General features: G+C 39.4%; 1 protein-coding gene across 1 annotated transcript in view; it reads right to left on the reverse strand.

Moving 5' to 3' along the window:
• Positions 1 to 4444, reverse strand: part of LOC143890874 (protein MICRORCHIDIA 4-like) — a 28796-nt gene extending 24352 nt beyond the window's left edge. The window contains exons 1-3 of the mRNA XM_077395560.1: positions 4399 to 4444; positions 1782 to 1874; positions 1591 to 1675 (exon numbers count right to left, since the gene is read on the reverse strand). Of these exons, the coding sequence (XP_077251675.1) occupies positions 1591 to 1675; positions 1782 to 1874; positions 4399 to 4444 (224 nt within the window). The remainder of the gene's footprint in view (positions 1 to 1590; positions 1676 to 1781; positions 1875 to 4398) is intronic.
• Between the last annotated feature and the right edge of the window lie 9820 nt (positions 4445 to 14264).

Raw genomic sequence — 14264 nt, forward strand, 5'->3', positions numbered from 1 at the left:
GGCTTGAGGCAATAAGTGGTATCAGAGCTGGGCATGTGGTAACCCCGGTATGCCTCCGAGGACGGAAAAATCCCTCGGGGAAGATCTTGTAGTTCCCACGTTCCTGCCGCGTGGAGGGCAAGATTGTCCATGATGCTTCCACGTGGAGGGGGAGATTTTTGCGGGGTTCCACGTGAAAGGAAAATAGTCCCACATCGGATAAGTGTAACGATGTGGATGGGCTTATAAGGGAATGGGTTCCCTCCCCTTAACAGCTAGCTTTTGAGGGCGAGTTCTACCCGGGTCCCAACAAGAGAGAGGCGTGGGCGTGGGGGATGAGGGTTAGGATTAGGGAGGAAGATGATGGAGGATTGGGTTAGGGTTTTCGGGGGGGCGAAGAAGATGGAGGCTACGGAGTTTCCCTAGGGATCAGAAACCCTAGGGCTCTGATACCATGTTAACTTACCAACTTCTCCAAAAGCTTAAGCTGTTGGAGGAAGGCAGTATTTATCTTTTATACTTTAACAATCACAACAGCAAACAAAGCACATACTCAAATCTAAAATAATCATTATACAAAGAAATGCCAGCAATAAACAAAGCATTTTGAAATCACAATCAGTTCTTAAAATCCAAAACAGACAGAATCGTAAAAACCGTAAAACTCACACCATTCAAAGTCGAATCGTACTTGAATCGTAAGATTTTTACGAAAAAGGATTCTTCGTCCGATTTGAATTGTTCAACCCACGAATCGATTTGAATCGTAAGATTCAAATCGTAAATCGTAAGATTTTAACAAAAGAGGATAGGGGTGCAACTTGGGCCGGGCTCAACCTGAACTCGACAGGTTCAACCCGACTTTGGCTCGGGTTGGGTTGGGTTGGGTTAGGGTTGGGAAAAGCCAACCCAATTTAATTTCGGGTTGGGTTAGGGTTGAGGCCTTGGCAACCTGACCCGACCCGAACCCGACCTCCGTCCGCTAATTTTATCTTGATTTTCTTGGGGTTATTGTATTTTTCTATTTGAACCAAGGTGAACCCGAACCAACCCGACTCAACACAACCCGATTTAGGGTTAGATGGGTTGGGTTAGGGTTGAGAGATTTAGAGGCGGGTTGGATTAGGGTTGACCATCCTCAACCGGAGGCTCGGGTTGGGTTGGGTTATGGTTGAGGGAATGCTATCTTGGGTTGGGTTAGGGTTGGCCTCAACCCGATCCAACCCGACCCGAGCTGCACCCCTAATCATGGAGGGGTAAGAAATAACACAAAAAATATGAGATCACAAACCAACCAAAGGAATCTTGTCACTAGTCTTCTGGAATCTAGTGGTCAAACCTAAAGTACAAAACAAGATAATTACCCTTCCCCCCATCCCTAATAAAATTATAACAAATCAAGCAAAGGAAACATAATCATAAGTTCCAAATACAAGTGGACATCACTCTCGCCTTACAAAAATGCATAACGTAATGCATGCAACCATTTGAAGTTAAATCATGGCTGACCTTACTATTTAATTTCTGAACTGTAAAAACACCATCATAGGTAATGCTAGAGACCAAATATATAAGATGTGACTGCATATTGTATGCAAACAAAATGCAAACCTTTTTCCATCTTTTCCACGACAACGAGAGAACACAATCACATCTGCTCCAAGTCTCATGGTGCTCGTTTTAAACCCATTTCCATCTGGAACAGAATAAGAATTAAAATTAAAGACAAAGAAAATGCAATTTTTGAATGATCTTAAGTACATGTTGATAAATCTTTTCCTGGGAAGAGAGTGAGGGCTCACATTGTCCAATAGTGTTTGCTATTTTGCTTTTCGCAGAATATCCAAGAGACATGCATTTTCGCATTTTGTCTGGATCCATTCCACCACCATTATCTGCAAATACCAAAATCAATAATTGTATTTTAGAAAGCATAGAGAACTGAACAAACATTATGTTGACAGCATTTAGAACCCAGAATTACTAGCAATTTGAATAGCAAAATATTGGAACAACACAGTCGGAGGTTGCATTCAGACCGCATCCTTTCCTCAAATGAAAATGAACATAAGATGAATTCAAGAGAACCTACAAGAACTAATGTATAAGGCAGTTCTCTTTATATTGAATAGGTGAAATTAATTTACTAACCAAGCCCAACGTTACAAAAGAAAGAACGAACAACAAAGAAGACAAAACAAGAAGAACAGCATATGATCCCAGTGTTTAGGATTCCATAACAGAAGAAAGCTAAAATTGGACAACTTATCGGCTTTTGAGTTTCCTCTTCAGTAGATAGAAGAATATCCATGTTTTCTGAACTTGATGATAAAGTTTCAAAGGTGGATATACATCCTTCCCAAGTAATCTGTTAGTAAGCAATGAGTCATCATCAACCTATAGATCAGCCAAGAACTCTCTAGATGTGACTTTGAGAAATATCCAAAACACCACCACTTCCATTGTGACTGCCAACACAAAGCTTGACCTGTATATGCTATAGGACTTCCTTTCATCTTGTGTTATTATTAAATCGCTAATTAGCGCTTCACTCCACACCATTCCAACCTTGAATCTTCTTGTTAGCAGCATAATGTAGTTTTATTCGACATATAATGAATCATGTGGTCTCAAAGACATAATGTAGTTCTTGAACAACCCAACCAATCTTGGCAATCTGCCATATAGAACTCAGAAGCTGGTTTCATCCGTTCAATATTATAAACCTTCTCTGAAACCACAAGCTCGCAATTGAAGAGCAGACTTAGGCAGATAGCACACGTATATCCCACTCAGGAACAAGAAGCTACTTATAGGAAAGATTATTTGACACCTCTTGGGAATGTTGTCCTCCATATGTCAAGAATACAGATATCTATAACGCTAAGAATATTATATGGTACATATTACATGGTTATACTATAGACAATTACTGTGATTTATGAACTCTATTACATGGCTATACCATACACAATTAATTTATGAACTCTATTATTTAATAATATTTGACTGCCAAGTATATTTTATAGTACATATTATGTAAGGGAAGTGATATATCCGCCCCTTTTGATTACCAGGGACACCCAGAGCCAGTGTATCAATGACTAAAGTGGGGCTGATGTACTTGACGTCAGAAGAATTCAATGGGCCTGATTGCCACGTACGCTGGAGCTGGGTGTCCCTAGTAATCAAAAGGGGCAGATATATCACTTCCCTTACTGTAATTTATGAACTCCATTTTTCAATAATATTTGAAAGAATTATTCAAACGAATAATCAGAACATCTAATCATATAAGTAAAATAAATTGATAGGGGCGACAAGGCGAGGACATAGCAACTACCAGATCGGCAAAACCGTCAGAGGAACACCGCATCCCTATTATCACCCCTATGGGCAGAACCGTTGGAGTGAGGATGTAGCAGCTACCCGACAGGAGCAGTAAGTAGAAAACATAGAGTCAATGGTAGAAGACTATAAGAAAGAGTGGAAGAAGATAGGTTGCACCATCATGTCAGATGGTAGGACTGATTGATTAAACAGATCAAACCGTGGAAAACATATAGAAAGGGGTAAAGTTTTAGGGAAGAAATGGGTTTTGCACTATGATTTGTGGACACGGACACAGGTGTCGCGTGTCAACACGAACACGGAGTGTTGGACACGGCGAACCCCCAAAATTTAGAAACGGGGACACGCCTAAAATAGAAAGTATATATATGATACGACGGCAAATATTAGTTAAAGAAGAGCTAACAAGAGTTTATAATAAAAGAAGATTTAATAATAGAGGAGGTAACCACAATATGCAATAATAAAATAGAATGTCACACTTGACACAGCACAAAAACGTGTCCACACAGCCAAATTAAGTCTAACACTTATAGCAGTACATTTAAAAGTGTCCAAATGAGTGTCGACACGGGTGGACAAGCGTGTCGTGTCGGACACGGCAGGACACGTGTGTCGGTAATAAATTCGAAGTGTCGGCTGAATCATAGGTTTGCAGAAGATTAAAAACGGGTTTTGATGTGGATTTACCTCACTCATTCGTTCTGGAGGGTTAAAAGACATCAAACAGCCTTCAAATGAAAACAAAATGGTCGCTAAAAGAGGACAAAAATGCAAAACCCAAAAAAAAAAATGCCACAAAAATTCGTGTTTCTGGTATGTGTAAGTTTTCGCACAGTTCCATCTGGAACAGCCTATTTTGCCGTGTTTCATCCGGAATGATCGAAATGGACCGGAATGCAGGGCGGGAAGATTAATTCCAATTCTATTCCATTCTCCATTCCACCGTTCTGGCAATTCTAGACGAAATATAATAGACTTGATACCTAAGACTACGACTAACAAAATAAAATTGACAATAAACAAATATCCGTAACTTCAATCAGTAACTTGTTTCGAAAAAAATACCTTCAATCAATAGCATTTTGTTCTTGTCCTTCTTATTTTCCAACATGTCTATGTTAACATATGTAGCTCCATTGATGACCTGAAAAGCAAGCATTTATAAGATACAAAAACAAGAATATGTATCTGGCCAGATTCGAGAAGTAAAAAATTGCAAGTACCTCATCCAAAGAATTGTCCAAAAGCTCTGCAAAAGCTGCAAAAGAAAAATGCCATGAATTACAGTGAACAGCTCAAATGGCAGCTATTAAAATTAAATCCAAAAATATTAAGTTTAGTGATAATCCTTTTAGAAAATTATATATATATATATATATATAGAGAGAGAGAGAGAGAGAGAGAGATGAACAAGGTTTACAATGATAACATGAGGCAAACATACCTCCAAGAGCCCACTTGTGGCTGGTTGCATTTGAATGTAGGAACTTTGGGTGGACTCTGACATGATCCATGCTAGCTGCAGAAATGAGAAAAGAAGAGGTCCCACATAAGTTTGCATATTGAACAACCCATTCTTAAATGTCAAAAGTATGAGTAAAAAATGGATGTTGTGTAAATAATAGATACTTTGAGATAATGAGAGAAAGGTTAGAGAAGAGATAATAAGGATAGATACTTCATTACTGTCTCATAATCACAATACAATGACCAAAATAACCCTAGGATGGATTTTGACCACCTCTAATACTCCACGGCTTAACTGTTCCATGGAACGCATTCAGTTTGTCCACAAAATAGTGATGGTGGACTGGAGTGAGCCCCTTTGTGAATACGTCGACAGCTTGGTCTTAAACTCGTAACATAGCTTGGATGAACATCACTATCCTCAACATTCTCACGAATAAAGTGATAGTCAACATCGAAACAGCAGCACATTCTAACTATCTTGTCCTTTTGTGCTTTGTAAAGTAATCCATGGTCCAATGTACCTCTAATGTATCACATGATCTGGTTGGCTACCTGAGATGTTCCTCTCTTGGATCATGAAGATACTGTCAAAATTGATTCACAACAAAGAATCTGCTAATCTCATAAGTTAATTAACTCCGTCTCACACTCATCTGACCACATTGAGGGAATCACGTCAATGATGATATGATTTAACTACGTCCACAAGCCATATCCTGCGAAGGAGAGCATGAACCCCTGCCTCGCTAGAGTCCTCGTCAATATGCCCCAAGAGAGGCCAAAGCACCTTTTTTGTACGCACTCTTGAAACGACCCCAATCCTACCAAACCTCGGGTGCCAAGACTAGAGCAATCGAAGTTCAGCTTCAACTTCCCATGAGTAGGGTCCTACCTGGGACAAAGTCCCTCCTTGATACATCTACTCAGCCGTATTTTCTATTAGGACCTATAAAAGATAAGAGACCGATATTCCTATGAAGGAAGATTTGTAGCCTATTCAGTGACCAAAGAGAAAATCTGCCTTTGAATGCCGCACACACCTTTAGAGACTCCTTTGAAAACTCTCATGTTCCTTTCTTTCCAGATAAAATATCGCAGTACTTTTGAAAATATCGTAGATATTTGTGACTATGATCCTACCTCAGGAAAACACGGGCGCAAAAGCCCACGACTCGACATGGTCCCTGATATGCTAAGTGAGAACCCAACTAACTCTAAAAGGACCCAAAATGAAGTACTAAATTATGTGAGTGAAGCTGGAATAAAGCATGAGATGATTGGTGGACTCAACATTAGCAAGGCAAAGGGCATAAAGGTTAACCGTGAGTTTTTCTATGATTGAGATGATCGGAAGTTAGGATACTGTCATGGCACAACGTCCAACAAAAAGTATTGACTCTAAGAGGTATTTTAAAAGCTCATGCTCTCCAAAACCTTTTTCTACAAATGTTTATTGGATTAATAATTTTCCTTCATTCATTCACCATCTATTTTGTTAATCCTTCAGTTTTTCAAGGACTTTTTGGTCAAGCACCAGAATGTCCCCTCCTCAAGTATGTTTGGTTAGCAATTGTGTTCTTCATATAAATGCTTCTCACGAAACCAAGTTCTCACAAAAAGTGATTGAAAGTGTTAAAAGGGAACAACCTTATGAGAGTACTTCTTGACAATTCTAAACATGACATCATTTCGATGGGACGGTCTCCTTCTTCCCTTGTCTGCCATCCAAGATTTTGAGAAAATCCAAGATTCTAAAATCCATGTATCCAAATGGCCCATTAATGTCTAATTGTGATACAGAGACGCCATTATTTTATTTAAGTAGCACGGTAGCACCTACGATTTGATGATTCCTACTATTGCCACTCTTTATCTTTCAACTTAGGTATATACATAAAATTACAATGAAAGATAAGGTTTGTCCATGAGGATAAAATGAATTTGGACCAGAATAGGCATTCCCTAGACTATTTAGAAAGTATAGCACTAAATAAAGTGTTTAACAAAAAAAATCAGTAGCATTGTGATACGGAAATACTCGTCTTAGGGAAGTTACCGCCATGATTCATGCACTTGAAACTCTTTATATGAATTAAGGTAAACTCTTTAAGGAATTTGGATTGAGAGCTAGTTGTTGAAATGTACTAACATACGTCAAGTTTAAAGTGCCTAAAACCCAAGAGTCTATTCAAAAACCTAATGATGGGGACATCAACAATGGGCGTGAATTCAAGGTTTACAAGCGCAGACGTGGACGAGACTGATGGTGGAGACTCTAGCATGGGCCATAGACATGGGGGTCTTTTTTTATTATTTATCTTCTATTTTCGTCATTTTATTTGTAGCCTACTTTTTAGGCATCAAATCTCATCCTTTTTGTGTGTTTTTTGTATTATTAGAAAGGCTAGATCACATGTTTTGGATGTGATTTGAGCAAGTTATGAGTGCTTTTAGGAAGTGGTATAGGTCTATTACGGGATTACTATTTTAGGCAAGTTTTTAACTTTATTTAGTTTACTTTTGATTAGATGAATGGTTGAGATTAGTTGCTTAGGTTTTAAGTTATCTTCTAGGGTTTCTTTTCTTATAAATACATCTTATGAAAGCAATGTAAAGGACTTTTGAATATTGAATTGACATTTTTTTTATGAGAGCTATTGTGGCTTGGACTTCTTCTTCTCTTCTCTCTCCTTGGTGACCTGGAGCCATTCTTCTCAATCCCCTCTTATCTTCTCACTTCTATTCTTCTCTCAAATAAGCCATAAACAAGTAAGTCATTAGTTCTTCAATTTTTTTGTGTTCTTGAACCCTAAAATACAAAAACCCAAAATCCAAACATCTCCTACATCGTTTAAGATCTCATCTTGAAACTTTGAAGGACTTTATTTGGGACTATACCTCAGCCAAAGCATCCAAGATCCATAGCTTTAAACCCCTTTTGCAGCCAATTGAAAATTTGCACCCTTTTCAACCCTAGAACACGTTTTCTTGGAAATTGATGGTGCAACGGCCATCAAAACTGAACCCTAGTGTCACGGGGAAACAGTTCAGGACACAACCGGTATTAAAATCCATCCCGTCTTGTCTCGTTGCGTCTTGGAAATGCGTTGTTTATAGCACCTTTGGTCGCCACTCGCCGCTAAGCTGGTTGGTTGGCCAAACTCTATAGGAGGAGTTGACCCCGTGACTTGCTGACTCCTCCCCCGTTAGGCCCAGCAGGTGTGGGCAGGAGCCTTGGTGGCTTGCTCATGGGTTGCAAGAGGACTTACTTGTGCATCTGTTGCACACAGTAGGAAATCATACTTCAACTCGTAGGCATGCCCTAAGGGAGCTTTGGGTGCGGACTGCGAGCTATCCATAGGGATGCTCTAGTTTCTTTGGTCGAGGATGGGGGCCAAAGACAGTGTATGTTGGGTTGGGTTCCCACATGCATTGCGCGTACGGACCGGTGCTGGGGGCTACGTATACTGTTTGCCCTTCAGCACCGCGGTACGTCCGGTGGGTAGGCCATTCTCTAGGTCTTCCATCGGTTCGTGCCGGGGCGACTTCGGTTGCCCTCGCGAGGTGTACACCTTGCGGATCAGTCCATGGGGCATCTTGCTCCTTGGATGACCAAGCCCCAGCGCTTGGCGGATTGGTGCGTGGCATCGTCATGCCTCGTACTCGATGGACTTTGCATTAGGCCCCAAGGCCTTATGTTCGATGTACTCGTGATGCAGGCTGATCATGAGTGTGGGTATCTAGAAGCGCATGTCAAGATCTGAGCCAAGTAGCCTGTTGAACAGCTTAGAGTTTGTGTGCACATTCGAAGCATCAAGGGGTGTTGGCGTGTAGGGCCTTTAAAGCCTTGCACGATTGAAGGCTTGCCCTAGCATTTGTGCATGTTGGGGCGCCGCACGGGTTATTCTGTTGCTAAAATATTTGGCCCGTGACACTAGGCTTGAAATTGGTTTTCTTTTCATCTTTCGGATCATACCCTACAAACCACCAGCCCTAAATCCCAAAATTACAGATCTGTCGCGCGAGACTAGGTAAAATAATTAAAGCAGTTCCAAAAACCTATGAATTAAACCTTATTTTGATGAGAAATCAGCAATAATCTAATGGAAAAACAATAATAAATTTGTGCAGCAACAAACAGGGCCAAATCGGTCCAATTTAGGCCAATAGGGTATTTTGGTAATTTGGATAGAAAGGATCCAAGAGATCCAGATGAAGGTGCGAAAGAGAGTGGAAGAGTCTAATCAAATGCAAAGTACAAGGAAGCAGCGAATAAGCATAGACAAGCAAAAGTGTTTCAAGGAGGCGATTTAGTGATGGTGTATCTGCGCAAGGAGAGATTTCCAGTTGGCACTTACAACAAATTGAAGAGCAAGAAGTACGGGCCTTATCAGATTGTTAAAAAGATTAATGGCAAAGCTTATGTTGTTGATCTTCCAAAAGGCATGGCCATCTCTCCGACTTTTAACATTGTCGATGTGTTTGAGTATCATCCATTGGATGAACTAACCAATTCATCGCTTAACTCGAGGGCGAGGTTTTGCCAAGTGGAGGGGCCTGACGTAGCACGTGAGAATGTGAAATAGAAAGTCAGCCTTTTCGTAGCAATCTTTGCACGTCAAGACATGAAATAGAAAGTTGCATTCATGTTGGATTATTGGCAGAATATCAGTGCCCAAGATAGCAACCTTCATTGCTAGTAATTGCCTTTGAATTAGTAATTGCCTTTTTATTGTCGCCTTTTTGTTGCTTTCTATATTAGTAGAATTTGTTTCCCAACTCAGTAGGATTAGTTCACATATTTTTGGTAGTTTCTTATTTCAATAACATTAAATGTAATCTTGGAACGTGGGAGGCAATTTTGGCCAATATTGAATTACAAGATCTCTCTTTGTCTCTGTTCTTTCTCCTTCTTCTTCTTCTTCTTCTTCTTCTTCTTCTCTAGTGGATTCTAGAGTTTTCGGAGGCCGTACGCTTCGGCTCCGGCTTCACATTTGATCCGCTAAGCTAGATTGAGAGTTAGTTTTCGAAATGTACTGCCATACGTCAAGTTTAAAGAGACTAAAACCCAAGAGTCTATTCAAAAACCTAAGCTTGTCAAGATGAACCGAGTGAGAGGCTATTGGAAACATGTTTCCTTTAGGGTGACCCCCATTGACTTGACTAGTTATTAAGGAATATTTAGACATTTTCTAATAATGGATTTGGGCTACTAAAGATAAATCTCATTAAGAGTCCTAAATTAGCAAGAGTTTAGCGCAATAGGGAAACTAACCCTAATTCCTAACCATATAAAGAGGAAAAAGCCAGGCTTTTAGGGTTTTCTCTCTAGGAGGTCCCTGATCTACCAAGAACAAGCCGGTGATTCCATTGATCTAAGCATAAAACTTGTATAAATCCAAAGACTATTAATGCTCGTCGGGGGTATGTTCAACATACGCGCATTGTCAACCGTTTCAATCTTATCATCATAACCGGCGGTAGCAATCGATTTCCACTTAAGTTCGATTAAAAATCTACCAAAAAGACATCTATAGTACAAAAAGATTTCCCCATAACAAGAAACCCCCACTCAAAGATTCACCATAATAAATCAAGATCATCAAAACCCAAAACAAAACAAAAAGATTCTAAAACACCATCACAAACATGACGAAAAAGGAATAAAAACAAAGAAAGTAATAGATTACCCGAAGACGATGTCGGCTGCCAAGCAAGAGACGCTTCGTATTCTCCAGCCTTCCAGAATTGCTTGCAACTTCGAATTATCGGCACCACATTACTCGCTGGATACTGCGAAATCGGCGCCAGCATAGGCAAGGCCTCTTCAGGCGGTAAGGGATCGAGGAATCCAAAAGGCAAGACCACGCCCAATTTTTCGTGTTTCGGTTTCTTATTCGAGACAATACCACTATTCTCTCCCTCAAAAACCCTCTCTCTTTTGACAACGGAAGCAAGATAGCGTTCTTCATCATCTGAATCGCTGTCACTGTCGCTGCTGCTATCGAGTTCGATAATCGAATCCCGTTTCAGAAACTCAAAACGCTGGTTTTCCATGTCTGAGATTTCTTGCTTCAAAACGACATCCATGGCGAGAGAGGGCGAGAGAGAGAGGGGGGAGTGAATAGTGAATAGGAAGAGAGAGAGAAAGAGAGAGGGAACTGAATACGAATTTATAGGGGGAGATGTCTTACTATTTTCGTTTCGAAGTTTGCGTGGGATTGTTGGATTGTATTGACAGCGCAAGTTACTAAAAGGTCTATACCAGGGGTGTGAAGTATCCTACAGAGGGTGCGAATTTATGATTGTCCTAACAATGTTAGATCTTTATTTATAGAAAGAAAGCGACTTAGGCTGCACGTGCGCCCCGCGCCGTCTCTTTTTACTTCGATTTAACTTTTTGTGTCGATTCGGGTGCCTTACTTTTAGAAACAAACTTTTGTGTAGATACGGGAACCCTAACCTTTTACCTTCGCAGCATCTTTTTTGTCGGAGTACGGTAAAAGGTTGTCATAAATACAATATAAGGGGCTGGAAGAAGGAAGGAAAACGAGCGAATGGTGGGGCCCAACCTATGCATGGATTTGGGTATACATGGTGGGCCTACCCAATAAAACATAGGTGTAAATTGTGGGCCCGTTAATTTTACAGGCGTGTTTTGATGGGGTGGGGCCACCATCTCAACCCTTATGAGTGAAAAAAATTCCATGGAAAAAATCAAAGATCTTGAAATAACTAAAAAGATCAAAAGACGTGTTTACGGAGATTACGGAGATGCATGAAGTATAGACAAAGAGGAAGATACGAGGATCTTGCCAAGATTTGATTTCAATGTAATCGCAGAGAATAAGCTAATCATCCCAAAATGGCAATGTGATATGTGCTTGTTAGTGGTGTATATGGGGTTAGTTAGAATGTAGTTATTAAGTGATTGTAGGTTATGTGTTCTAGGGTAGTGGATGTTAGTTGGTGATGATGTGTCTTGTTAGTGGGGAAGTGGTTAATATTGTGTGCTACCTTTGTACTTGTATGACAATGTAAATAGAGAGAAGAGAAATTTTACAGCAAACAAAGGAGACTTTGTTTTTAGGAGAGTCATGGCTCCTCTCGAATTGAGCCGTTAGGAGACCTGGTTGCCTCAAATCAACCTCTCTCTTCCCCCCTATTTTTTATTTTATTTTTGCTTACTTGTGTTACGGCCAATTAGGCACATAACCAGGGTTTTAAATTTTAGTTTCCATATGTATTTAGGCCCTCGCCGAAACCGAAATTTCATCCAAATTCCGATACACAATAAAAAATAATATTTTACCTATTACAAAATTTCGGCTAAAATTTTGGAAAAATACCATATTATATAAAAAAATTGAGTTCTCAAAATTTCGACCGAAATGACCGAACGGCCGAAATTTAGTAAAAGCCAAAATTTCAATTCGAAATTTCGGACTTCGGCCAAATTGAAAACCATGCACATAACAAGTGGTATCAGAGCCGACGCTCTTGAGCCATGGCTGCGTCTTTGGAGTTTTGGGAATCCATTCGTAATGATTTTTCGGCAAATCAAAGTTCTCGTATTGAAAATAATGGAAGAACTCCAGCAATTTGCAGAAGGCTTGGAAAAAATCAGCAAAGCGATCAAATAAATGCGTAAAGATAAAGAAAAGTTGAATCTTGAGAGAGCTGATGTTCATGTAGAGGAAAATGCAAAAAATGATGGCGACGAAGATGAAAAATCATATTTCGTTCCAACTTTGATAGCAGCAAATTTGGAATGCGAGGTTCGAAAGATCATGTTCATTATTTTTTATGAATATTAATGACCAAAGTTGATTGTGTTTTTCAACCAAAGTGTGTCCAGTAGAATTTGGGACCCCGGTGGAATACAATCTTTCTCCAACAAATCAACCTTTGAGGATAGGGTTGTTTCTAAGGGGGGTGGAATGATATGTGCTTGCTAGTGGTGTATATGGGGTTAGTTAGAATGCAATTATTAAGTGGCTGTGGGTTATGTGTTTTAGGGTAGTGGATGTTAGTTAGTGATGATGTGTCTTGTTATTGGGGAAGTGGTTAATGTTGTGTGCTACCTTTGTACTTGTATTTAAATACTTGTATTACACTGTAAATGGAGAGAAGAGATATTTTATAGGAAACAAAGGAGACTTTGTTTTTAAGTGAGTCATGGCTCCTCTCGAATTGAGCCGCTAGGAGGTCTGGTTGCGTCGAATCAACCTCTCTCCTCCCTTCTTACCTATCTTATTTTTGTTTATTTGTGTTACGACCAATTAAGCACGTAATACAACGGTAGGAATGCAACGGCAACTTTGCTAGAATGGCAAGAAGCTTAAATAGTAACTTGCCAACATGTCTCCAACATTGTCCCTCAAGATGGTGCGAAGATGTCAATGGAGCCCAACTTGAAAAAAAAAATGCTAGAACCTTGTCTTTGAAACTGCTTTTGTGAATATGTCTCTAAGCTGGTCTTCAATTCGAGTATAAGGAGTGTTAATGATTCTCTCTTTAACTTTCTCGCGTACAAAATGAAAATCGAATTCTATATGTTTGGTTCATTCATGAAAAATGAGATCAACGGCACTACGAATAGTAGCACGATTATCAGAAAATATTTTAATTAATTCTTTAGTATAAAAATCTATGTCTTCAAGAAGAGACTTTATCCAGACAATTTCACCGGTTTCAGCTGCCGTAGCAATATACTCAACATTAGCACTGGATCTGACAACCACAAACTGCTTTTTACTTTTTCCAAGTGGCGAGATTACCACCTACCATCATACGATAGCCAGTTGTAGATCTTCTATCAAATTGGCTTCCAGCCCAATTTGCATATGTATATCCCATAATATCTACATGGGAATTATCTTCTATCTAAATTCATCTACCGGGAGAACCCTTTAAAGTATCTTAGAATTCTTTCAACAACTTCTAAATGATTTATTCTAGGACCATGCATATGTTGACTAACAGCGCCCACAACATGACTTATATCAGGCCGAGTAATAGTAGATATATATCAATCTTCCAACCAGTCACTAATATCTCTCAACATCTTCAAGAATTTTTCCATTAGAAGGATTCATTTTGTTGTTTATTTCAAGTAGAGTTTCACACGGTTTTGCTCCCAATTTTCTAGTTTCTTTTAGTAAGTCGACAAGAAAATTCCCTTTTTTGAATATACGGCTTCAATTCCTAAGAAATATTTTAGTCTCCCTAAATCCTTAATATCAAATCTTTTGTTAAAGTAAGCTTTTAAGTTTGAAATCTCGTCTTCTTCATTTCCTGTAATAATAATATCATCGATATTGATTAATACAATAATTATCCCTTTCAAATTTCTTTTTTGTATACAAGGAAGAATTTGTTATGTTTCTTTTAAATCCTGCCTTAAACAGAGCATCACTCAACTTAGCATACCAAGCCCAGGGAGATTGTCTTAACCCATA

This window comes from Tasmannia lanceolata, unplaced genomic scaffold (genome assembly GCF_043159265.1).
Source record: "Tasmannia lanceolata isolate RefF3 unplaced genomic scaffold, GAP_Taslan_0.1 ptg000013l, whole genome shotgun sequence".
NCBI lineage: Eukaryota > Viridiplantae > Streptophyta > Magnoliopsida > Canellales > Winteraceae > Tasmannia > Tasmannia lanceolata.